Raw genomic sequence first — 25085 nt, 5'->3', positions numbered from 1 at the left:
GCCTTTCCCATTACAGCACTGATGTAATTTCTCATACATGCCCTGACTTTCTCTGCCTCTTGGCCAGTTCATGCTTGAAAAAGAGACCCTGGTCTCAATGTATCTTACTAGTTAATAAAGGTTCTATAAAGGAATAAGTTGGCTATTAGTGCCCAAATTAAACACATTTTTGAATTAAGGTTTAGATTAGAGCATATCACGGTGGAGCAGTCGGTAGCGCTGTCGCCTCACAGCTAGAAGGTCCTGGGTTCGATTCCCGCCGGGGACGCTGTGGGCACTGGGGGCGTGTTCTCTCCTCCGCGTCATCAGTGCCCATACCGTAGGTGGGGTTGGCAAAAGGGCCTCTCTGTGTGGAGTTTGCATGTTCTCCCTGTGTCTCCTAGGGTAGTTAATACCCTCACAAAAACATGCAGTAATCCTGGTCACTATACTGCCTCCCCCTGGTCAGCCAGGGCGCCTGATGGAGGGGAAAGGAACTGGTTAGAATAACGTGTTCCTTCCACGCGCTACGTCTAACCAGGGAACCTCCCCTCTGTCGGGTGATAAGAAGCGGCCTGCTTGCTCCTCAGCTTGGGCTCTCCCTAGGCTGGCAGAGGGAGAGTAGCGCCCAGGATTACATAGGCAATTGGCACTGGTTGAAAAAATATGGGTTACAAAATCGTGGGATACAAATTATAAGTAAAAAAAAAAAAAAAGATTAGAGCATCAGTTTGTGTAAAGTTCACTATGATCAAATACTTTATAGGACATTCATAGTTCTATAATTTACCTGACAAGCACCTACAGTATATTACTTGATATATGTGTTTCTCCCAATTAAATACATTCCTCACTGATGCAGAGAGTTTTTAAATAGACTGTTTGTTTAGACAGCTGAAATAATTACTGAGATTTATAATTAGACGCCTGCAGTGGTTTCTTACTGAAACATGATTCCAAATGGAAACACCTACGATGAAAGTGACACACTTTATTCTGCGATTTTATGTTATTTTATTTTTAGATCAAACTGTCTACATGGAATGCATTTGTTAATTTGGTAGACTATTGCAATGTGGATATATATATATGGAAAAATATGAAGAATTCTGAGCATCCATTTTTTAGGAATGAATATTGGGGACATAAGTAATCAAATGTTTTATTATGGAATTGCTCGGTCTAGTAAATACAAAGTTCTGCTTTAGTTACATTGGTTCTCAGGGGTGAATGCGAATCATGGTTTCAGAGACTGATGAACTGATTGGACCCAGACTTGACCAAGGTCCCTCATTTCCTTGGATTACTGGAGGTACCTCAGGGCAGGGTTACCCAAACGTTTCAATTCCAAGGACACCCAATTAGCCATAGCCTCTGGCTACAGCCCTCCTATTGCTAAATGGATAAACAAAAATGCTAACTTAACTCAGCCAAAGAGTCCGCTTGTCAACATTCGTGGCACCGTAGGGGCCAAGTCGTCTAGCAGAGGGTCTCTGTGAGTGTCTCTGTTTGTGGGGCTGATCTCTCAAACCGCTGAACCGACCGTTCAGTGCCAGATTCCTTGTGCATGGTGCCTGTAGGCAAATGAAGTATCTCTCTGAATCTTCACATATTTTAAATATTATTTTGACTTTTTTTTAACTTGAATTTGAATTTGATTTGTTTAAGAGTGGCTTGATGATATCAGTTTTCAGGGTCTGTTGGAAGAAACCTTAGAGAAGAGACAGGTTGTGGTAGAACATCTGAGGCCATACAATTTGAATCTCCATGAAGATATTATGCATCAATAACATCAATAACATTTGCCATTTCAGAAGTTCATTGACTGAGACCCAAGAAAGGGCGGGTTTGGAAGAGAAAGCCTGAATAAAATATCACTGTTGTTTTCAGTGATACATTGTAATGACCTGTAGAGGAGACCATGGTCTCCTTAGCCACTTAAATCGTAAATACTTAGTTGACTGGTGTCCCCCAGGGATCCTTTTTCTTACTAAGTTTTTGCCCTCTACACCAAATCTCTTTGCCCAAAATAACCGACCTACAAGCTCATAGCGTGTCGCAATGTGATGTGTTTTGAGCTTATAGATCTGCCAATTTTGGCAAATGTTTGCCTATTATGACATGCCCAGAATAGGGATGTTAGTGGTTATTTCCTCTTCCCCTAGAATCAGAAGCTCTCTCATAGCATTACGCCAGAAAAGGGGGCATAAATTGGCATAATTATCTATCTAGGTGTCATGTTTCAATCCGATAAATGCCTGCTGTGACTACTGCAGAGTAATTTGTCCTGGGAATGAATGCCGATTGTAATCCCAGTAAGAATCCAGATGTAAGTTGTTGTTATGGGTTTTTCTTGTCCAGTGAGAAATTGGCTATAGAGTGACAAAGTGAAGCTTTATTAAACTAGACCGGTGCCACCGGCCTGCTTTTGAACGATGCAAGACGGGGAACAAGTTGAAAATGCATGCCTCACCGGATTGTGCATACCCTTTGTACCCGTCTGTCTTTTTTTTTTTAAATGCCCATATATGAAGATTTCTGTATCTGTCTGTGTCCCTTTAATGCCCCTATATGGAGTTCTGTGTCATGAATGCCCAAATATGGAGTCCAGGCCAGTCTATGACTCCAGTACTATCAGGGGGGTACTCCTTATATGGGGATTTGCGTTTGAAGTGAGTCGGACGGACAGACGTTTCTCGAGATACGTGATACGTGCACAGTGCACACACAGATGGACTGTGATTTTGCGCATTTATAATTTTTATGTGTAGACTTTGTGAGTAATCTCACATATTTGCATTTGTATGTTTGTGTTTCTCCCAGTGGATTCTCCTCTTGTTTAAAAGGAAGCTGTCCCGACAGGACAAATAATAAGGGGACAAAAACAGTGTGCTGCGGTCTCAGTGGAGACCACTTGCCTTTGGTTTGATAAATGATGTGGAACACACACACCTCAGGGCAGTCTTACTCTTAATAATGTGCTCCTTGCTTGGCCACGTTCAAACTAATTTGAACAACCCAGAATAGACCTGCACAATGGGATGTGTAGACAAAGGTCACACATGAGGGACTGGCAAATCTGGGTTCCTTTGTGGTCTCTGTGTACACCTCATATCTCCTGTAGACTGAGCAATATGTCAAGGAATTGAACACCCTGAGTTCTTAATCTGCACACTTTGTGTACACTTCCCTTAGGCTTTAGAATGTTCTGAAATGATAAAATAATAATAATAATGATTATATATATAGGTTGCAAGATGACAGGGGCCTTAAAGTAATACTAGGTAACGTTTTCAACAAAACTAAAGTTAAATTATATATCTTTTGCGAGTGGCAAAAGTTTCACAACACCCACTCCGTGAATTTCACCCCCGGAAGCCTTTTATTTATATATTTTCTATTGAACGTGTACGGGGGGGACTTTCCCGGGAAAATTACGTTCCTGGCCAACGTCATGACGTCGTGGCCGACGTCCTCAGGAACTACCGCAACGGTTTCCTGTTTGGCCAGGAACTACCGCGCTATTAACAAAAAGGAACCTCACGCTGATTTTAAGATAATGTAGGATTGGAAGATCGAAAAAGAACGGAAAAAGAAAGCACAGCTCATGGTAACTAATGCTCCACTGGCTAAGAGAAACGATCCGTAGATAGTATAAAACAATTAAAAGATCGCTTTTTGAAACGCTTCCGGCTTCCGGTGAAAACGAATGGAATTCTGGGTAATCGAGGACTAGGGAAATTGTATGCAGTGACGGTAGTGACCAGCAGAGGTTGCTAAAAATCGTTATTTGTGATTCTGCATTGTACAACTTTAAAGTAGCACAATGTAACTTTTTTTAAATGAATAAAATGTAATTTTGTCCAATCTGTATGGTAGAGTATGTTAATACGATATAATTTATACAATTGGGGTGGTTGTGTTTTGTCTCCCTGCTCTTCTATTGAGACATTTAGATCGTGTCAATGGTCACCTAGACACAGGATCTGACACAAATTCTGACCTGATGGTTGAGATTCAAATTATCCCCTGAGCAAGCAGGCAGGCTCTATTAGCTCAATGGTAAAAATGTCAGCACTTTAATGTTGTGTACTATATATAATATATCTATGTAATATATTGGATCCTCGCTTCTGATGTGATATGGTTGCGAGAGAGAGAGAGAGAGAGAGAGAGAGAAAGAGAGAGAAGATTGAAATGATCAATGAAACGAATGAATGAAAAACAATAACCTAAGTCAGAAGTAAACACCAGATGTCAGCGTTAAATGAACCATTACTAATATAAGCAGGTGAGGACTCACAGTGTGCCACAAGTCAGATCAACCACTCATTATGCAGTTTCTGTGTTTAACATGCTCCCTATTAATTTCTCACGAGAATCCCTCTCATCACTTATCTTGATGCTATAAGCTCAGGATAAAAACAACGTTTCCCCCGCAAGGGCTTCATCAGGACCTGATGAAGCATGAAAACTCTATTCCTTATCTGGATCTGCCAACAAGGTTTTTCTATATACAGTATTGTGCTCACAATGTTTGACCCCTTAAAAAGGTAGAGTGGTTTAGGGGTGCAACAGTTAATCAAACTAATCTATTTAATTGATTACATAAAAATAATAATCAAATCAACATTTTAATAAAATAATTGATTTGTAATCTATCACTGATTTGGGCATGTCATTATATGCAAAACGTTTACTAAAGATGTCTAACAAAAGCAAAAATAGATCAAATAGCCAGATCTATAAGCTTGTAGAATCGCTATTTTCAAATAGCCGAAGTATAGGGCTTAATGTATGTTTTTTAATTATAATCAAAATATGCAAACTAACTAGTAACTAAAGTTGTCAAATAATTGTAGTGGTGTAAAAGTACAATATTTGCTTCTGAGATGTAGTGGAGTAGAAGTAAAAGTATTGAACATAGGAAATACTCCAGTAAAGTAAAAATACCTCAAAAGTGTACTTAAGTACAGTACTTGTAAGTAAATGTACTTAGTTACTTTCCACCACTGTGATTCACTGTATTTCTGTTTGACTTGGCCCCTGTTGTCACCTTCCTGTGAATTATTCAACACATCATTAGAACAGTGCTTTCAACCCAACAATAACACGCCTTCTGCTGTGAACTGATCTGAAGGCAATTTTATGCTTCGGCGAGAAGGTGTTGTGCAACACTACGCTGAAGAAGCTACATGCTTCAGTCACAGTGTAGTTCATACAATCAAAGTCAGAAGAAGCTTTGTGCACAACATTGGTTCTCAACATGGGGACCCCCAGAAGTCCTTGGTGGTGGGGTCCCGGATCATTAGGGACCAAATGGACCCTTATCGACAATGAGGATTTTGTAGTGTAGATTGGGGTCCCAGAGATACAAATCGGATCAAATAGGGGGGTCCGTGGCCCGATGCCTATCAAACATGGGGGTCCTTGAAATGAAAAAGGTTGAGAATCACTGGTGTGCAGTATGTTTACCTCTAGGCTCTCTTGGCATTGAAGATTGTTTTGTGTGTGTGGGGGGGGGGGGGGGGCTGCAGTGTTATGAAAGTATGACAGATGACATCAGAGCCATGGAAATAAAGCTAAAAGGTGGGCTATTTATTGCCTGAACCCATCCTCGTGTAAAGACAGACCTGTAGACCTACACAGCTACAGCGACAGCTGTCCCCTGCAGCAAGCTCCGTCCTGATGTGAGACAAATTACCAGTTCACACCACTTCAGCAGGCTTTATCCCATTCAATCCGGGAACGCATCTGTGTCATTTTAGATTTTAGCTATAATCATTATTTTTATATTTTTATTTGAAAAATAGCAGATCTACAAGCTCATAGTGCGGCTACGAGCTTGTAGATCTGCTATTTTTGAAAAATCTTGAACATTTGTGTGGGTTGTATTTATTGAAGATAGAAAGAAAATGTATTGAGGGATGAAGGAATGAGGGGAGGAGAGCAGAGAGAGCACAGATGAAGATGTCATAGTGTAATATACTGGTAATTCATAATCAACCCTCTGGCCCTCAGATATTCCTGAAAAGCGACCGTGTGTCTCGGATGGTACAGAGCGGCGGCTGCTCGGCCAGTGACTCGCGGGAGGTCTTCAAGAAGCACATAGAGAAGCGCGTGCGCAGTCTGCCCGAGATCGATGGCCTTAGTAAAGAGACGGTGCTCAGCTCCTGGATGGCCAAGTTCGACACCATCTACCGCGGGGAGGAGGACCTGAGGAAGCACCAGCAGAGGTTGACAGCCAGCGCCGCCTCCGAGCTCATCCTCAGCAAGGACCAGCTGTACGAGATGTTCCAGGGGATCCTAGGCATCAAGAAGTTTGAACATCAGCTTCTCTACAATGCCTGCCAGGTCAGTTTCTCTCACATCACAGTATGTCTATTGTTGGTTGATGAAAACCAAACATTTCCTAATTTTGAAATTTCTTGACCTGTTAACAGTTGCTAAACATTCTAAATATTGGCAATGACATGTTTTATTTGCTCTTGTGTCTATTGTCAAAAACGCTGTCACTAAAAAACCTGTGTGAATCCTTACCTCACAAGAACACACCTCATTGATGCAAATGTGCACAATTCACAAAGTTTCTTTTGCTGACCCTTTTATCATTGCATTGTAACTTGTCCATATTCAGTATTCATAAACCCCCACGAACAAAGGGAAGATGTGTAAGTGCACAGTAAATACGAGCACTTCATTGCTTTGGTTTTGTAGAAAATGGATTGAATGAACGCAGCTTCCCCTGCATAATTAATACATGTGCAATGTGGGGATGTGCGCCATGTGAGCAATTATGGGATATCCTGCTTTATTTTCAGGAGAACAGGAAGGCAAATGTTTTAATGCAATTGCCTGTGCCAGGATAGTACGGTGCAAATCAGTGGGAAATAAAACGTGTTCTCTCCCAGTCCCAATTTTATAGCTCTTTAACCATAGCCCTATTTTATATTTAATATTACAACCACTGATGTGGCTTATGCAATACAGTTCCACCAGCGTTGAAGGATAAGCTGCTCACTTCACACCAAGGTCAACCTCTGCATTTCACATTTCTTCTATTGTGAAATATGTTCTACGAGAGTAGATTTCTGTAAAGCAGAAAGGGAGCATTTGACATAAGACGTTCTGTTTGCCGCTGCTACCATAGAAATTGGAAAAAAGAGATGGTGCCGCTATATCTGTGGGGGAGGAACAATGAAACACATTTCAGAACGTGGGGGATTCACTGTGAAAATCAGGTATTAGTGAATGTACTGTAGGGTTCCTATAAAAACATGGTGTGCAACAATGTGTCACTGCTGTCGGCAGAAATCTTGTATCTCCATATGTCAACTTTGTATGTATTTTTTCCCCATAAATTAATGCCTTACTTCATCATATGCAGTGTCACACAAAATAGCAAAAATAGCCTATCTACAAAGCTTGTGCCATTTTTGCAATTGGTTTTTATGAATTTTACAAATGAAAAGTATTTACAAGAGCTTGTGACTAAATAGTAACTACATTGGATCCATTTGAACATCCATTCTGAAAAGTTACGGTTTTGGACAAGGTTTCCACCCGACAGCGATGTGCACTGGTAATAATAGGGCATGGTATGGTTTTGGATGGCTGCTGGAAGTGAAATCCAGAGAAAAGTGTGATGGGGTAATGGTGGTGTCCAGTCAAAGGCCACTTCTGAGAGGAGGCTGAAGAAGGCCAGGTAATCAGTTAGCCTTTTGTCAGTGCTGAAGCCACCATTGTTATAATGCTTGAGCAGGGCAGACACACAGAGTAAAATCATTTTCATGTTCATTTAACTCTGATATTGTACAAATGTGAACTTTAAAAAAAGAAGAAAAATGTGTTGTAGGGGTTTGAACAGTTTGTGACTTGGGTGGTGCTTGTCCTTGATGATGCGCTGGGCTTTGACTACACACCGCTTTTTGTACAGTTCCTGGAGTGCGGGGAGCTCGCCATTATGCGCTCTGCCGATCGTACTACTCGCTGTAGGCTTATCTTTTCTCGGGCCGTACAGTTTCCATACCAGGCCGTAACACAGCCTGATAGAACGCCTTCAACTGAGCTGTTGTAGTACAGTCTGAGGATGCGGTATCCTACTCCGAACTTCTTCAGGCGGCGGAGCCAGTACAGTCGCTGCCGAGCCTTTTTCCTCACGTGTGTGTCTCCCATTTGAGGTCCTCCTCGATGTGTACTCTGAGGAACTTGAACTCGCTGACCCTTTCCACTGCAGCGCCATCGATGAGGATGGGCACATGACCTCTCCGCGGCCTCCTGAAGTACACGATCAGCTCCTTGGTCTTGTCGACTTTAAGGGAGAGGTTGTTCTCCCGGCACCAGAGTGCCAGTGAGTTTATCTCATCTCTATAGCCAGACTCGTCATTGTTGACGATTCGGCCTATAATTGTCGTGTCGTCCGCGTACTTGATGATGGTGTTGGAGTCATGTGTGGCTGTGCAGTCATACGTGTACAGGGAGTAGAGGAGAGGGCTCAGCACAAATCCCTGGGGTGCTCCAGTTTTGAGGGTCAGGGGGTCAGATGTGATGCTGCCCATTCTCACCACCTGATGTCGGTTGGACAGGAAGTCTTGTATCCAGTCGCACATGCTTGGGTGTAGCCCTAGGTCTTGAAGCTTTGTGTCAAGTTTTGCTGGGACAATGGTGTTGAATTCTGAGCTGTAATCCTTGGTCCTTGGAGGACCCCAGTGCTACCATTCAGTGTGGAGGAGGTGATGGTGCCAGCCCGCACCACCTGGTTCTCTGAGCTTGAGGACGAGCTTGAAGGTGGTGTTGAATACTGAGAGCTGGGACATAGTATCGATAGTGTACCTTCAAGGTGAACATTCCTTTGGCTTTTTGTTGTAGGAGTACTTTTTTTATTTACTGTTATTGTTTGTGGAAGGTTAGTGCCCTTTATGATATTATATTGGAAAGTCAATCACCAAAGCTCAACCTCCTTCCTGAAGAGCTGTGACTCATCGTCTCCTCCACTGCAGCAGCAGTGATAGGCCCTGATGTTCTGTCAGGAGAGTGCTCTACTCCCGTACAACGAAACTTGTCTAGCGTGTTCACTGTCAGCCACATTTTCCTTCTTTGCTCTCCTTGTCATGTACAGTTTCCATTTCCAGAGTTACCACTGTGAATTAATGATCTGTAAGCTGAGAAATCTGTCTCCGTCTGTGTGTTAATAGACGAGTGGAAAAGCTACAAGCGGGGGAAGGGGGGAATGGATGCGAGGATGCATTTGTGGTGTCTTGGCTGTTGCTTCCCACTGTTGATGCTGCTACAGTAGCGCTATCCTGAGCCAGTTATTGTTTAGGGTTAGGGATATTCCTTTACATAATTGTCTGGATGTACTGTATGTTGGTTTCTCCTGTATTTCTGTCTATGTTTACTCACAAAGGGACTTCCCAGAGGGACAGGTTGAGAGTGAGAATAATCCTAGTTAGCCTTGGATTCTGTTTTTCCACCAGCATTTACAGATACAGTATGGAAATGACTCTTCAGAGATGGCATTATGTCATGTATCACTGATGATAGGCCACCGCAGATATATTTAACATGGACCTGGATTCACCAGGAGCCTGGATGGCTTGGTTCCAGGCTTAAAATAATGTATATAAATATTTTCTGAAATCTCTATATGGGAAAGATTTATCTATTTATCTGTGGCACCACAAAATGGCCGCCACTGCTATGCCATTTAAGGATTATGCAATCCTTTAACCACTTTTTAAAAAAAATCAGAAATGTCCAAATATGTTTTTATGTTAAAACATCCATTTCAAATTGATCAAAAATCAAAAAATGCATCATGTGAGCTTATAGATTGTCTATATCCGCTTTTCACCATACAATGAAGTAAATAGGGCTTAAGTGGTTAAACCATCGTCTGTATGGATCAACCCTCTATTAAATGATATCCTTTACCAATAAAACGTAATCCTTGCGACCTGTGATTGACCCCATTAGGAACCAGTTATATCAGTGTCTTCTTCCCATCTGCTTTGGGCCAGATGCTTTTGAACCAGTAGTGATGAGCGGAGGACTCCCCTCCCGCCGCATGGGTTCAAGCACGATGCTGCTTCCCTCATTAGGGGAGCCATTATAGTCTCACCCACGCATTGGAAGAAAGAGAGCCATTTGATGCTGAACCGCTCTGTAGCTGCAGCACCCCTATTGTCACACAAACATGGGCTGGCAAAATGCGTATGCTTACTGTACTCTGTGGACAGAGTATGCCTGTCCCTACTGCCGTATGTGTAGGATGGTACAGTAGTACCATGCTGAGTTTGTGTCTTTGCGTGTGCATGCATGTTGCAAACCCCTGCCAATCCGCTATTAGCTCTTATCAGGCCAGTAAGCGCCTCAGAGCAGCAAAATGATATGATTACACGGTAACAAACTAACACACATACTGTAAACAGCGTTGGGAGTCAGAAAGCGAAAGGCCATCTCTTTTGATGAATGTGCCTTGGGCAGTAGTGATGGCTTGAGCTAGGAGACAAATTGAATTGCGGGCCATGGCAGCGGATATGTAGCCCGGGAAGAACAGAGTGGGTGTTCTTCCTTTTTATCAGATGGGTTTGAGCCATTATGGGCGCGGTGAAGTCAGCAGCTGAGTGTTCTTTCCCTGAAAGCCTCTAACTGGTCAGAATGGAAAGCAGACAACACAGTGCAGCGCTGCCATAGAGGAGCTAATGGCTGCAGCCTGCGGGGAGGCGGAGTTGGACAGTCAAGCCCCGCCCTGAAGGTCTTGCCCCTCCCACAAAGTAATTTTAGGATTCATGCGACCTTTTCCCTTTCAGCATGGCAGATTGCCTGTTTGTCTGTGTGCGATTTTAAAATAGATTTTAACTGATGCCCACCCATGCAACTCGGACAGCGCTGAGGATTACGACTGCAACTATCAATTATTGTCTTAGTTTATATATATATTGTCCAGGTTTCAAGCTGGGTGGCCCGAGTCCTGACTCCTGACAAATATCTCTAAAACATAAAAATGTCCCGGTTTTCAACATTCACTACCAAATTGTCCCGGTTTAACCAAACAATTGTCTTTAGTGCATACATTTTCTGTTCTGTTTAAAGGTGCTGTCACTAGGTGCTAAAATAATTTCCCCCCATCCTGATGAAAACACCAGGTGAAAAGAACAATTTAAAAAATGAGCTTGTTGATCAGATATTTTAGGATTTAAGTGATTATGGGTTTTTGCGAACGCGGGAGGAGGCGCGGCGAAGCCGCGCCTCCGACCAAGTGGAGCTTACTATGTAACCCTGCTTGGGTTGTGTCTCTGTGTCTCTGTGTCTCTGTGTGCACTGTGTCTCTGTGTCTCTGTGTGCACTGTGTCTCTGTCTGTGTCTCTGTGTGCACTGCCTTTGTGCAGCTCCTCTGAGATAAGTAAATGTCCAATATAGACGTACCATACATCAAATGAAAGGTCTTTGAAAACTGAACACACCTGTCAAGGTTGCGTTTAAGCCCGCCCCTTCCCCCGGAAGCCACGCCCCGGAGAAGGCTCCTAAAAACTCCCCATTGAAACCCCATGTTAAATGAAAAGTGCCCGAATCGCTCCCAAACTTTTTCTACCCCCCCTAAGTGGGGGTCTACGAACAAATACATCGGGCTCGGATTTTGGCTCCGCCCCCCGGAAGTGGGTGAAACAGGCACTTCAAACACTTTGTTGAATTGTTCAAAAACATTCCAAGTTTTTTTTTTGTGAATTTGTATTTTTCTAAGATGCTCCTTTTAACGCAGATTTTTTTTAAAAAATAATTTTTTTTTTTATTGGTTACTTTTTTTTACATTTTTTTTCATTCTTTTTTTTCTTTTTTTGCGTTCGCTTACCGCGTTCGCGCGTCTTACTTGTGGATAATGTAGTCACCCTACCCATGTGGCAAGTTGCTGTGCTCAATCCCTTTCATCATATGGGACATATTCACAGGTACACAAAGAGGGAGGACATGTGCTTTATTTGATAATCACGAACAAGTGCAGCCACATAATAAAGCTGCAAATCCCTATTTTGTGCATAAATGTGGGCCTATTAGACGAATGAGAAAGGCGGGGCCAAAATGATTATCTTGCTATTATTGTCAGAACAGCTTTGAAGCACAATCTCCACTGTCCAGCTTTGCCTCACAAATTGTGTGTGTGTGTGTGTGTGTATGTGTGTGTGTGTGTGTGTGTGTGTGTGTGTGTGTGTGTGTGTGTGTGTGTGTGTGTGTGTGTGTGTGTGTGTGTGTGTGTGTGTGTGTGCGTGCGTGCGTGCGTGCGTGCGTGCGTGCGTGCGTGCGTGCGTGCGTGCGTGCGTGCGTGCGTGCGTGCGTGCGTGCGTGCGTGCGTGCGTGCGTGCGTGCGTGCGTGCGTGTATGTGTGCTTGTATTACTATACCTGTGAGGACCAAATGTCTCCACAAATATTGTAGAATTTGAGAAATAGACATTGTAATGACCATTTTTCTTTTCTTTTTTAGAGATTTACAACAAGTAAGACGCGCGAACGCGGTAAGCGAACGCAAAAAAAGAAAAAAAAGAATGAAAAAAAATGTAAAAAAAAGTAACCAATAAAAAAAAAATTTATTTTTTAAAAAAAATCTGCGTTAAAAGGAGCATCTTAGAAAAATACAAATTCACAAAAAAAAAACTTGGAATGTTTTTGAACAATTCAACAAAGTGTTTGAAGTGCCTGTTTCACCCACTTCCGGGGGGCGGAGCCAAAATCCGAGCCCGATGTATTTGTTCGTAGACCCCCACTTAGGGGGGGTAGAAAAAGTTTGGGAGCGATTCGGGCACTTTTCATTTAACATGGGGTTTCAATGGGGAGTTTTTAGGAGCCTTCTCCGGGGCGTGGCTTCCGGGGGAAGGGGCGGGCTTAAACGCAACCTTGACAGGTGTGTTCAGTTTTCAAAGACCTTTCATTTGATGTATGGTACGTCTATATTGGACATTTACTTATCTCAGAGGAGCTGCACAAAGGCAGTGCACACAGAGACACAGACAGAGACACAGTGCACACAGAGACACAGAGACACAGTGCACACAGAGACACAGAGACACAGAGACACAACCCAAGCAGGGTTACATAGTAAGCTCCACTTGGTCGGAGGCGCGGCGAAAAGATTTACAATTACAAAATGATTCAGATTGTGGTTAGGGTTAGGATTAGACATTTAGAAGTTATGTTTAGGGATTAGATGGTTATGGCTGATGTATACTTAGATGCGCACTGGTGTCATGTCATGCACTGAAAAATAGCTGATCTATAAGCTCACTTGTGGGCTTGTAGATCTGCTATTTTTCTTGGAAAAATTGGCATTAATGAAATCACTGTCATAAAACGTTGATGTCCTCACAAGTATAGTAATACAAATGTGTGCGTGTGCTCTGCACAGTGGTGCTGCATTTAGTTAATCAGAAACTGTTTGCTTGTTTTTATGTCTTTGTGTCTGTGTACATATTTGAGTCTGCAGCTATGTCCTTTCATCTTGTATGTGAAACCTTTCCACTGGTGGACACACACACACACACACACACACACACACACACACACACACACACACACACACACACACACACACACACACACACACACACACACACACACACACACACACACACACACACACACACACACACACACACACACTCCCCTGTGCCTTTGTTCTAGTTGTCATGGTGATTGTAAACACAGGCACAGGAGGGGCCTGTCAGCTGCTGTCCCCATGTGTGACTCAGGGGCAACAGAAAAGTGATTGCTTCTCTATTAATCACATGTGGTATCAGGGGTTTGGTGTGCTAATCCCTCCAAAGGAGATTGTAATGTGTTCATATCAAAGGAGAGGAGAATGGGAGGAGAGGAAAAGGCAGGGGAGGAGAGAAGCAAAGAGGAATAAAAAAGCCATGCAGTGGTCAAGGGAAAGGAGAACACAAAAGAGGAGACAGACAAAAAGGTAGAGCAGGACGCGAGGAATAGAAGATGTAAATGAGAAGGGAAAAGAGGAGTGGCATGGGGTGGCATAAAAGAAGAACAAAGAAGTGTTAGTGGATTCAGGTTAGGAGAGGAGTGATAGTTAATTCAGGTCACATATAACAAACTATAACATAAAACAGTGACTTTTAAAGTGATGATGAACCTTACAAACACTGACAGCCAATGTTCAACACGTTAGGTTCAACACATCACTCACATTCACCATGTTCCAGGATCACAATATCATAATTTCAGTGTGGATGCACACATACAGTAATCATCGTTATCATTCTTGGTGTGGATGGCCCAAATGTTTGAGAACCACTGGTTTAAAGAAAATTAGGAAGCATGCCCAAATAAGAATCTACACTTTAGAAACAATCCTATAAAAACTGCAAACCGTAACCACCAATATTGCAAACAACATTACAGAAGAACAAGCCCAAAGTCGCTCATAATAAGCGAACATGGAAACACTAATAGTGTCATGCGACACTGTCACTGTAGTATACTATAAAAAGTGTCAATGCATCAATGAGACATGACATTTTGTCAACAAAGCAGAAATCAGGCTTATCATTTTTTTTGGCCAAAATATTTCCTTGCCGCCTGAAAATAAAGGCTACAGTATGTTCACACTTGCATCAGATTTGTAGCCTATCCAGATTGGAATCAGATTGTGTTTATCAAGTCTGAACAGCAAAAAGCCACGTGGAAGCTGATTTTTGTAAATTTGGATCACATTCCTTAGTTTTGTTTTGGGCTGCCAGTCTGAACAAGGCCTAAATGAGCACAGTTGAATATCTCTTCATCCATCTATGTAATAATAAACTATATATTTATCAATCCTGTTTACACCAAACAGTATCTCCACCTACCGTATACAGGCTCCATCTACCCACTCAACCAAACTACAGTAGCCTAATTTCCGAACAAGCTGGCTAATTATCTTCCTTCCAGCCCTCTTACTGACTGTACTTAATAACATATCGATCTACATCTACATCTGACATAAAATGTAGTCACGATTTCCGAATGTACAGATATATCATATATATATATATATATATATATATATTAAAATAATAATGAAAATGAAAGAAAGAGAAACAAAAAAGTGTGTGTGTGTGTGTGTGTGTGTGTGTGTGTGTGTGTGTGTGTGTGTGTGTGTGTGTGTGTGTGAGGGTAACCCTTGAGGGTCAAATTTCAAAAAGTATAGCAGAATTGTGAGGACAATTTTCCTGGTCGGATTAGACATTTCAAGGTTAGGTTTAGAAGTTTGGGTTGGACTTCTGGGCGATTTATAATTAGTTGCACCTCAGTGCCGTGTACCGCAACTTGCAGATCTACAAGCTCACAACATGTTGCAGTGTGACACATTGTGAGTTTATATTCCTGCTATTTTCACCCTTAGTGTTAAGTGTAAAAATTGCCCAAAATTATAAAAATAGAATTAATGAACTCACCGTCCTAAAAAGTTGATGTCCTCAAGTTGTGTGTGTGTGTGTGTGTGTGTGTGTGTGTGTGTGTGTGTGTGTGTGTGTGTGTGTGTGTGTGTGTGTGTGTGTGTGTGTGTGTGTGTGTGTGTGCGTGCGTGCGTGCGCGTGTGCGCATGCGTGCTCACACTAGAGAGAGAGCGTGTGTGCAGCCATTTAAAAAAGGCAGACGAGGAGTCGATTGGGAGAACCTGTAGCCATGACAACAGGCTCAGACAAGTAGCGTGTTTACTGAGGCAGAAACGTGTCCAAGTCAGAGTTCCCCACAAGAGGCACAGCTTAGCTGAGCTTCACTGACCCCCGCCCCCCCCCCGACACACACACACACACACACACACACACACACACACACACACACACACACACACACACACACACACACACACACTCCACCTGTCCCCCTGTACGTCAGTCATTCGCTAAGGTAACATTCAATCAATCTTTCTCTGCAATGTTCTAAACCAGGGGGCTTTCAAAGTGATTTGTGAGCTAGAGACCACCCACCCATCCTGAGTAAGAATCAACCTGGGGACCACTGTTGTGTCAGGGGGGGATATGGGTTAAGAGTGTTTTTTCTTGAGTTGCCCATTATAATAGTCTATTCTTGGCTATAGTGGTGGAGAGGGACTAGTCTAGAGTGTCATATCATCTTCTGGCTCCAACCTACAGTAGGCCTGTTCTTCAGGTATGTCAGTGTGGAGAAAAACACTCTTGCAGATATGTAGTGTCCTCATGCCAACAGTTATGGTCTCTAAGTTTCTCCAAAATGGAATAATGGAAAAAATATAATATATCCTACATTACCGAAGGCATGGTCAGGGACCACATGCAATACCTTCACAAACCACCGGTGGTCCACCTGTTCTGAATCAATGGTTCTCAAAGTGGGGTGCCGAAACGCGGCAGATTGAAAAGAAAAATCACACCCAGTGTGAAGTGAGCGGTGCTATTTATGAGTTATTAATTTCATCATGCATCTCGGTAGCCAATCACAGCACGTCCTGCGAAGTGACGTGCTTACATTTTTTACATTATTATTAATTTCATCATGCGTCTCGCTAGCCAATCACAGTGCGTCTGCGAAGTTTGAAGTTAATTTCATCATGTGTCTCGCTAGCCAATCACAGCACGTCCTGCAAAGCTTAGCCTATGGGCGTGTTTTCCACAGCATGGTGTCACAGCGAAAGACAAATTTTCACGACGGAAAGAAAAACTTTCACCACGGATGGGTCCTAAACCCTCTTATAGGTTGCACCGCTCAAAATGGCTAACTGAGCTTTTCTGTCTTGCAACTTTTATTTTGGAGTGCCGCTTTCTTTCCGCCTTGGTGGATTTTCTTTCTGCTGGTATGGTATTCTGTAGCAGCCTGCCAGCCTTCCATTTAATCCTAGAAAGTACTCCACTAAGCCTATATACCATCCTGAAAATCTGGCAACAAATTAGACAACAGACTTCTCTGCCCCTACTGATAGCTACACACATTTGTAACAATAAACTCTTTCAACCAGCCAAGATTTATTCAAGATTTGCCTGGTGTAGACGGCCTATCCTGTCTGGGTGACCTTTATGTTGTTTAATGGCGTGTTTGCTAGCTTTGAACAATCATGCTCCACATTCAACCGTCAGAACTCGGATCCGTTTAGGTATTTCCAAATTTGTAACTTTGTAAAATCCATCACATTATACCATTTCAGCCTCAGGCATTGACCATGCTCTTGCAGTTACTGACTTGTTAAAAAGAGCTTTCATATATTTTCATTTATCAGCAGTGACTCCACCTGCTCTGCATAAGATCAAGACAGGTTGGAAGACTGAACTGGGCAGCGCTTTGTCAGATAAATGGTGGGTTGATGCGGTAAATGCAATAAACTCATCCTCCTCCTGTCTGTGGCTTACCCTCATTCAATTCAATGTACTTGATAGGATCCATTTTAGTAATGCTAGATTATTGAAGATTTATCCATACCTCTCTGATGCCTGTGACAGATGCTCTCTAGCAGACCCGAATCATATGGTCAGGCCATTGATGGAATATACTGGATGTCTTTTTTTGACATCAGAACTGACTCTGGGACCATCAGTTGAAGAAGTATTCCAATTCTTTACTTACGTACGTAAAAGTGTTAATTCCACAATGTAGAAATACTCTGTTACAAAGAGTGCAATATTTGCCTCTGAGATGTTGTAGAGTAGAAACATAATAAGTACTGAAAATTTGACAAACCCATGTAAAGTCAAAGTACCTCAAAATTCTGTTTGCTGAAAATGTTGTTCAGCAAACAGCAAGTGAAAAAGAGGTCCAAGGTGTTTCTTGAAGTGGAAGAATTGAAATTGGTCTCCCAATTATATCTAGGGGTTGTATTGGATCCCAACCTGACTTTCAAAAAACACATCAAGAAGGTGACAAATAGTAAAATTCAATTTGCAAAACAGATTAGACCCTTCTTGACATTTGCTGCTGCAAAAAACATGTCTCCAATGCATGATCCTATCACACATTGAATATAGGTTTCACAAACTGGTTGTTTGCGGGTGCCACAGTCCTGCAACCAATTGAACAACTTTTCAAGAGAGCCATCAAGGTCTTAGACAAGAAACCAAACTCATACCATCATTGTAACATTTTGGAAAAGTATACACCTTTTAGACTTTGATAATTTTAAGGCTTTTAAAAGCCTCTGCTTTTTCTATAAATGTCTACATGGACTGGCTCCTCCTCCAGTGTGTGATTTTATCCACAGGAGGAGAGACACTGGACATGGCACTAGGTCAGACACCAGAGGGGACTGTGAGGTCCATCGTAGGCAGACAGAATGTCTTCTCCATCAAGGGAAGCCTACAATGTCACTCTAGGAAAGCCCCACATTGTGTACTTTTAAAGCACAACTGAAACTATGGTTAAAAAAGTCTCAAACATGTGACCATTGATACATTTTAAATCTTAGATGTGTCAAATTAGGTTTTGATTTTCTATTGGGGAGGTATTAAGACTATACAATTAGGTATTTAGGTTGTTAGTTAGGCTTCAATTGTATAGTATTTTAACTTTTTATTTGTATGCAGTTGTATGTTGTTTCTTCTCTATTTGTCATGTTGTCACTGTGGTGTATTTGTATGTGGGACTACGGATGGAAATGAGCATCTAGCTAAATCCGGCATATTACATGAAATCATGTGTATTGATTGAAATGTTCATTAATATGCACTGTCCCATAAATAAATAGATGAACGAACGAATGAATGAATGAATGAATGAATGAATGAATGAATGAATGAAGTATGTATAGTATTTGAGTAAATGTAATGTAAACATTATTTTCCTGAGAAGGGAGTTAGAATGTCAGGTTGGCAGCTGGCTCAGGAGGTAAAGAGGCCGTGTCGAAGTGTCCTTGAGCAAGACGCTGAACCCTAATTGCTCCCAATGAGCAGGTTGGTGCCTTGCATGGTTTCCTCCGCCATCGGTGTATGAATTAATGGGTTACAATCATGCATAATCATTGTAAAGCGCCTTGGATAAAGGTGCTATATAAATTTACCATTTATGACAAACTAATGCAGCTAATCTCCTTTTCCTCTTTAATTGCCTGTCATGAAATTCTTCTCTATGGAAAATTGCTAACCCCACTTAAACACATTGCTGTGGGACTTAATGTAATTTATTAAATGGGAAATTGGAAAATATGAAAATTCTGTCCATGGATCGCCTGAAAATGTCAAACACTGGCAGGCTGTCAACTCTCACTTTGAAACAATGCAATCTATGCAAGTCTGGAACGATGCATGCCCCACCCGGTCAGTGGCGTAACGGAGGGGTAGCAAGTGATGCGGTGCGGGGGGGCCACCAGCAGGGGGGGCCCCGCCTGCGCTGATACAAATATTTTTACAGCCAAAAAAAAGAAAAAAAATGATTTATATTGGTCAAATAGAACCAAATTAGACCCGAATTAGACCCGCTTTTTTAAAACACTATGCAAGTCTGGAACGATGCATGCCCCCACCTTACGTTAGGTAAGACAGAATGGACAGCGTTTACCATACAGTCCAGGCTCAGGGTCTGAGTGATAGACGGCATGGAGAGACACTGAACAACAAAAAAAAACAAGTGTATGTCCCTCCCCTCCCCCAATTAACTTACTGTGTTCATAAAAGGGAGAGAGAGAGAGAGATAACAGCATTTTTATTTCAAAATTCGATTGGAGGATAAACCCCTTGAGATGCATCATCTCATCATGGTTTTCGAGGGTGTCCTCAGGCACAGCGCACAAACAATGACAAGAAACAATCACACAACAATCATCAGCGTGCATAATTATACACTGGCTCTGCACACATTTTGATATCCTTTACAGTGCAGCCCACAGTGCACATTGTGTGTGTGTGTGTGTGTGTGTGTGTGTGTGTGTGTGTGTGTGTGTGTGTGTGTGTGTGTGTGTGTGTGTGTGTGTGTGTGTGTGTGTGTGTGTGTGTGTGTGTGTGTTTCCAGTGGTGTAAAGTAACTAAGTACATTTACTCAAGTACTGTACTTAAGTAACATTTTGAGGTATTTTTTACTTTACTGGAGTGTTTCCAATTTTCTACTTTTTGTACTTTAAGTACATTTTGATACCAATACTTTTGTACTTTTACTCAGGTTTACCGATTACCGAATACTGATTACCAGACTTTTACTTGTAACAGAGTATTTCTACGTTGCTGTATTGATACTTTTACTTTGGTGAAAAATGTGAGTACTTTTTCCACCACTGGAGCGTGGCGCATATCCTTTTAGTGCATATTGTGTGTCTGTGTCTGTGTGGCCCATGTCTGTCTAAGCTTGTCTGCTTGGGAAACAGAGGTAATTCCTACGTGCTCTTTGCTTGGTGGTAGCAGCAGAGGTGGGTGTTCAGGAAACATGCTTTAATGCAGCTGATGTGAGGAAATCAATACCAAGAAGAGGAGAGCGAGGTGAAAGGGAGAGAGTCAAGCCCGATTTATACTTCCTTATTCGGCGGTGTCTGTCGCGTGTCGAAAATAGCGCTCTATATCGCTATTTTTGGCACGTGACGTCTGTGTGTGTGTGTGTGTGCGTGCGTGCGTGCGTGCGAGAGAGAGAGAGAGAGAGAGAGAGAGAGAGAGAGAGAGAGAGAGAGAGAGAGAGAGAGAGAGAGATAGAGAGAGAGAGAGAGGTGTTAGAAAGATAAGTAGAGAAAATATGTGTGTGTGGGGGGGGTGCAGATATTTAAATTATTTGAAATACTTATTTATCTATATTATGTTTCTGCTTTGTACAGTATGTAAACATGTCATGCCAATAAAGCTCTCTGACTTTTTAAACAGATTGAAGAGGAAGAAACAGTAAAATGTTGGATGATTTGAGCTGTAACACCCTTCCTATGTGTACAGTAACTTCTACTGTTATACTTAGCCACTTAAACCCCAGCATATCCGTATTCTGGGGAAAACTCTCGCAGAAAAAAGCCGATCGACAAACTCACAACGTGACGCGTTGCGACGCGTTGTGCGTTTGTCGATCGGCTATTTTCAGCGAAGATATTTAATGTAGAGTGAAAACAGAAGGGACACTTGCAGAGAGCCTTGAGGGACTCCGGTCAACCATATAATAGGATTTAAGTGGTTTGTTGTGTGCTGATGTCGCACACCAAAAAAATGCAGATGTGACTCGTTGTGAGCTTGTAGATAGTCACTCTCATGCAGCTACAAGTATACATTTACACAGGCTTTAATGTAGCTAACATGATGGACCCACTGTGCCATATACAGTCTTTCACGCCTCCTTGCCTGCTGTACTTACTGTATGTGTCTAATTACTGTAGAAATGACACCATTTACCATTGGGAATTCTGAGACAGAAAAAACTCATACTTGGTAGTTGGTACTTAGTTAGACAGAAGTACTGTGTGTGTGTGTGTGTGTGTGTGTGTGTGTGTGTGTGTGTGTGTGTGTGTGTGTGTGTGTGTGTGTGTGTGTGTGTGTGTGTGTGTGTGTGTGTGTGTGTGTGTGTGTGTGTGTGTGTGTGTGTGTGTGTGTGTGTGTGTGTGCGTGCGTGCGTGCGTGCGTGCGTGTGTGCGTGCGTACACACATACACATGAACAACACACATTCCCTCACACAGATGCCATGGTGATTTCTGTCTTCATTATCCATTGGTTGTAGCAGGAATTGCTTTATCGACTCCCTCTCAGAGGTGGCTGTGAATGTTTGCTGGTCCTCAATTACTGGACTTGTGTTCTGTCTATTCTATGCCCTATAGTTACACATCATACAAGTTTTGCTGTTGTGCATAAAGCATAATAACTGACATTGAAAACACATCCCACCAACTGTGGTCAGCATTTATTTTTTCTATCTATAGTTTTGCTGTGAGAGGTAGTAGTCAGACCTTGTGTGTGGTTGATACTGTAGCTTATGAACACACATTGAGTGATGGTGTGACATTGCCCACAAGTCACCGTTATAAAGCCTATTAATGAAAAACGAACTGCTTGAAAACTCTAAATAGAAAAACTATTTACATTCTTTTGTGGTAGGCCTCCTTCCAGCATGACAACACTTGCTCTAATATAGGGCTAATATGGCCTAGATAATAAATTATTTGTTCAACCTCAATGCTGAGTCTCTCAGAAATGTCATCTAAATTGTTGAACCTGAGTGTTCTGTTGAAATCGGATGGATTGTAATCGCAATCAGTGTGTGGGCTTCTTAATCCAAATAATGCGTGTTATTTGGATTAAGATTCACCTACATAGGTGGGTTCACAAGCGTGCACACTGATTGCAATCACAATCTAATTAGTAAGGTGATATCTGCGCCGTCACTGCACCAGCAGTTAAGACTAACTTGGAGCTGGTCTAAAACAGTTGCTTTTTGACTCTTCTCTCTGTGTGTCCGATTATACCAGGTCACACCTCATTTTATTAATTATTTTACCAGGGATCAATCAACATTTCATCATTTTCACATTGATTGATGGCCTGTAACTATCAATACAAAACCATTTGGTATCTAGACAACGTGGCACTGGTTGTAAGAATTCCAACTGTGTCGGTTGGAAAATAGCAATGATTATTGCGCTGCCCAGTAGCGAGGGTTTTTACAGAGTAGATTGGGGTCCCAGGGATGTACCATGTAAAAAAAGAAAAGGAAAAAAAAGGTAGATATTCACTGTATTATAGTGCTGGTTTCTCTACTCTTCCCTGGCTCTTGGAATGTGTTTCCAAGGAATGCCTTAGCACCCTATAGGGGGGCAGAGGGAAGTGGAGGCGTGTGCACAAGAAGGCATTTTTTGGACTGAGCCCCAGGTTGGTATACAGCCTGCAGAATGCCAACTCTGGGAATTTTGGCCATGGATAACCTGGTGAACAGAATGCCAAAAGACCAGTCCTGCTTACTTTGTGTCACTTTAGTACAATACGTTCTATTCTATTCTATTCCTGTGTGTGTGTGTGTGTGTGTGTGTGTGTGTGTGTGTGTGTGTGTGTGTGTGTGTGTGTGTGTGTGTGTGTGTGTGTGTGTGTGTGTGTGTGTGTGTGTGTGTGTGTGTGTGTGTGTGTGTGTGTTAGCCAGTCTGGAGAGGGGCAGGGAAGATCATATCCCTTCCTGTTCCCAACTGCTAGCAACAAGCACGCACAAAATCTCCAAAACACACACATGTGTGCACACACACTGTATGCAGTACATGGACACATACTACACTGGCACTTCTTCTCAGTCACACACACGCACGCACGCACGCACGCACGCACGCACGCACGCACGCACGCACGCACGCACGCACGCACGCACGCACGCACGCACACACACACACACACACACACACACACACACACACACACACACACGCGCGCGCGCGCGCGCGCGGCCAAATGTACTGATCAGGGTCATTTGTACACTCTGAGTTAAAATTAACACTCAGGATTGTCATTTTTCAGTGTAACGGTTCACAACAGACTCCAATGCAATACATAGCATTCCTCTCAGAGCCCTGCATGACCTTGTTAATCATCAGACAGTGCTGTAGTGAGTATTGATCATAGTCCTGGGGTGAGGCCCTGAGGAATTCCATGTTGTTATCAGATTGATCTCAAGCCTCTACTACCTCACTGGCTTGTGTGAGTATACTGGCAAAGGCCTCACTCAGCCAGAGTGAGAGATGTGAGGTATTGATGTCTGCTAGCTACACAATGCCCTAGAGGGGTGTACTCGGCTGTGATTATGGGTAGGCCTGCCGCCTACAGCTGAGGCGCACGACAGAGCTGTGAAGCTGTGAAGTTTCCTTTGGTTGTTGGTGTTAATGTACGGCGTGATTCGTGATAGGGCAAAAGGGGGTGTGAGCCACTGAGGACTTCCTCCCAGTGGGATGGAAGTGTGTTTGGTGGTTTGCGTGGTGTTGCACGCGAGTGTAACAGCCAAGAATATACCCCCGGCAAACTAGACCTGGGGTTAAAGTGGGCCAGCCTGTTTTATACCCCGGGGTAACTGGACTAATAGCCCAGAATATACCCCGAGCGAGCCCACTTTAACCCCGGGTATAGTTTGGCCGGGGGTATATGTTAGTGGGATGACAATCTGGGAACCCGTTTGACATCTTTTACCGATTCAGCTGAGATTAGTGAGACAATTTAACTGTGTCAACCATGCTGTCTAAGATTAATTGTTGCCACCACTCATGGAATGCCGACACATTAAGACTGATTTGTTCTTAGTTGTGCGCTGTGTCACACACCGGAAATAGCAGATCTACAAGCTCACAACTCGTCACATCGCAAGGTGTTGTGAGTGTGCGTGCGTGTGTGTGTGTGTGTGTGTGTGTGTGTGTGTGTGTGTGTGTGTGTGTGTGTGTGTGTGTGTGTGTGTGTGTGTGTGTGTGTGTGTGTGTGTGTGTGCGCGTGTTGTGTGCGTGTGTCTGCGAGAGAGAAATATAATTGAAGCTATCTTAATGTGTATGTGATGTTTTTGTTTCCACAGCTGGACAACCCTGATGAGCAGGCTGCCCAGATCAGAAGAGAGCTGGATGGACGGTTGCAAATGGCTGACCAGATAGCCAGGGTAAAGGAATCTCTGATTTTAGCCCACTTCATATTAGGCTATTATCTGTATATATAACCAGGTTGAACAGAACGTTACCAGTTGTCTAGATCCACAGGACTGGAGTTGAGAAACACCTTCATGACATCAAAAATGTAAAAACTGAAATAGCAGATGAAAATGGAGGTCATGTTATTGAAAAAAGAAGAAGAAAGAAACAAAATACTCGGGAATGCATGGTGTTATAATGATTTAACAATAATACACAAAACAATGACAATACAATGATTTCCAACAAAATAATAGACATTAGTAATGAACAGTGGATTTCTGCTCTGAAGGAAGAGCCATGAGATCGACATTCCTTAGGAACACCCTTTCATTCGTAACCTGTGCCAAACTGTGCCCTGTACACCGCTCAAATCACATACAGCAGCTCCAACCAACCCAACTCAATGATACAGAAGGCTGGGGGTTCCTGTAACCATTCCTTTAACCCATGGTGTAAACACAAATTAAATAAATGAATACAGGACATCGCAAAACAACATGGCACATTAATGCCCATAACAGTCCCCATAACATATTCCTGTTACAAATAATAACACAAT

At 42.6% G+C, this 25085-nt stretch overlaps 1 protein-coding gene across 1 annotated transcript in view; it reads left to right on the top strand.

The window, feature by feature from the left end:
• Positions 1-25085, top strand: part of cadpsa (Ca2+-dependent activator protein for secretion a) — a gene marked incomplete at both ends in the record, with an annotated part of 125149 nt that overhangs the window by 21187 nt on the left and 78877 nt on the right. The window contains 2 exons of the mRNA XM_080423499.1: positions 6001-6333; positions 24415-24495. Of these exons, the coding sequence (XP_080279625.1) occupies positions 6001-6333; positions 24415-24495 (414 nt within the window). The remainder of the gene's footprint in view (positions 1-6000; positions 6334-24414; positions 24496-25085) is intronic.

This window comes from Gymnoscopelus braueri (genome assembly GCF_963280865.1).
Source record: "Gymnoscopelus braueri genome assembly, chromosome: 3".
Classification (NCBI taxonomy): Eukaryota; Metazoa; Chordata; class Actinopteri; order Myctophiformes; family Myctophidae; genus Gymnoscopelus; species Gymnoscopelus braueri.
This window is presented reverse-complemented; position numbering and strand designations above follow the sequence as displayed.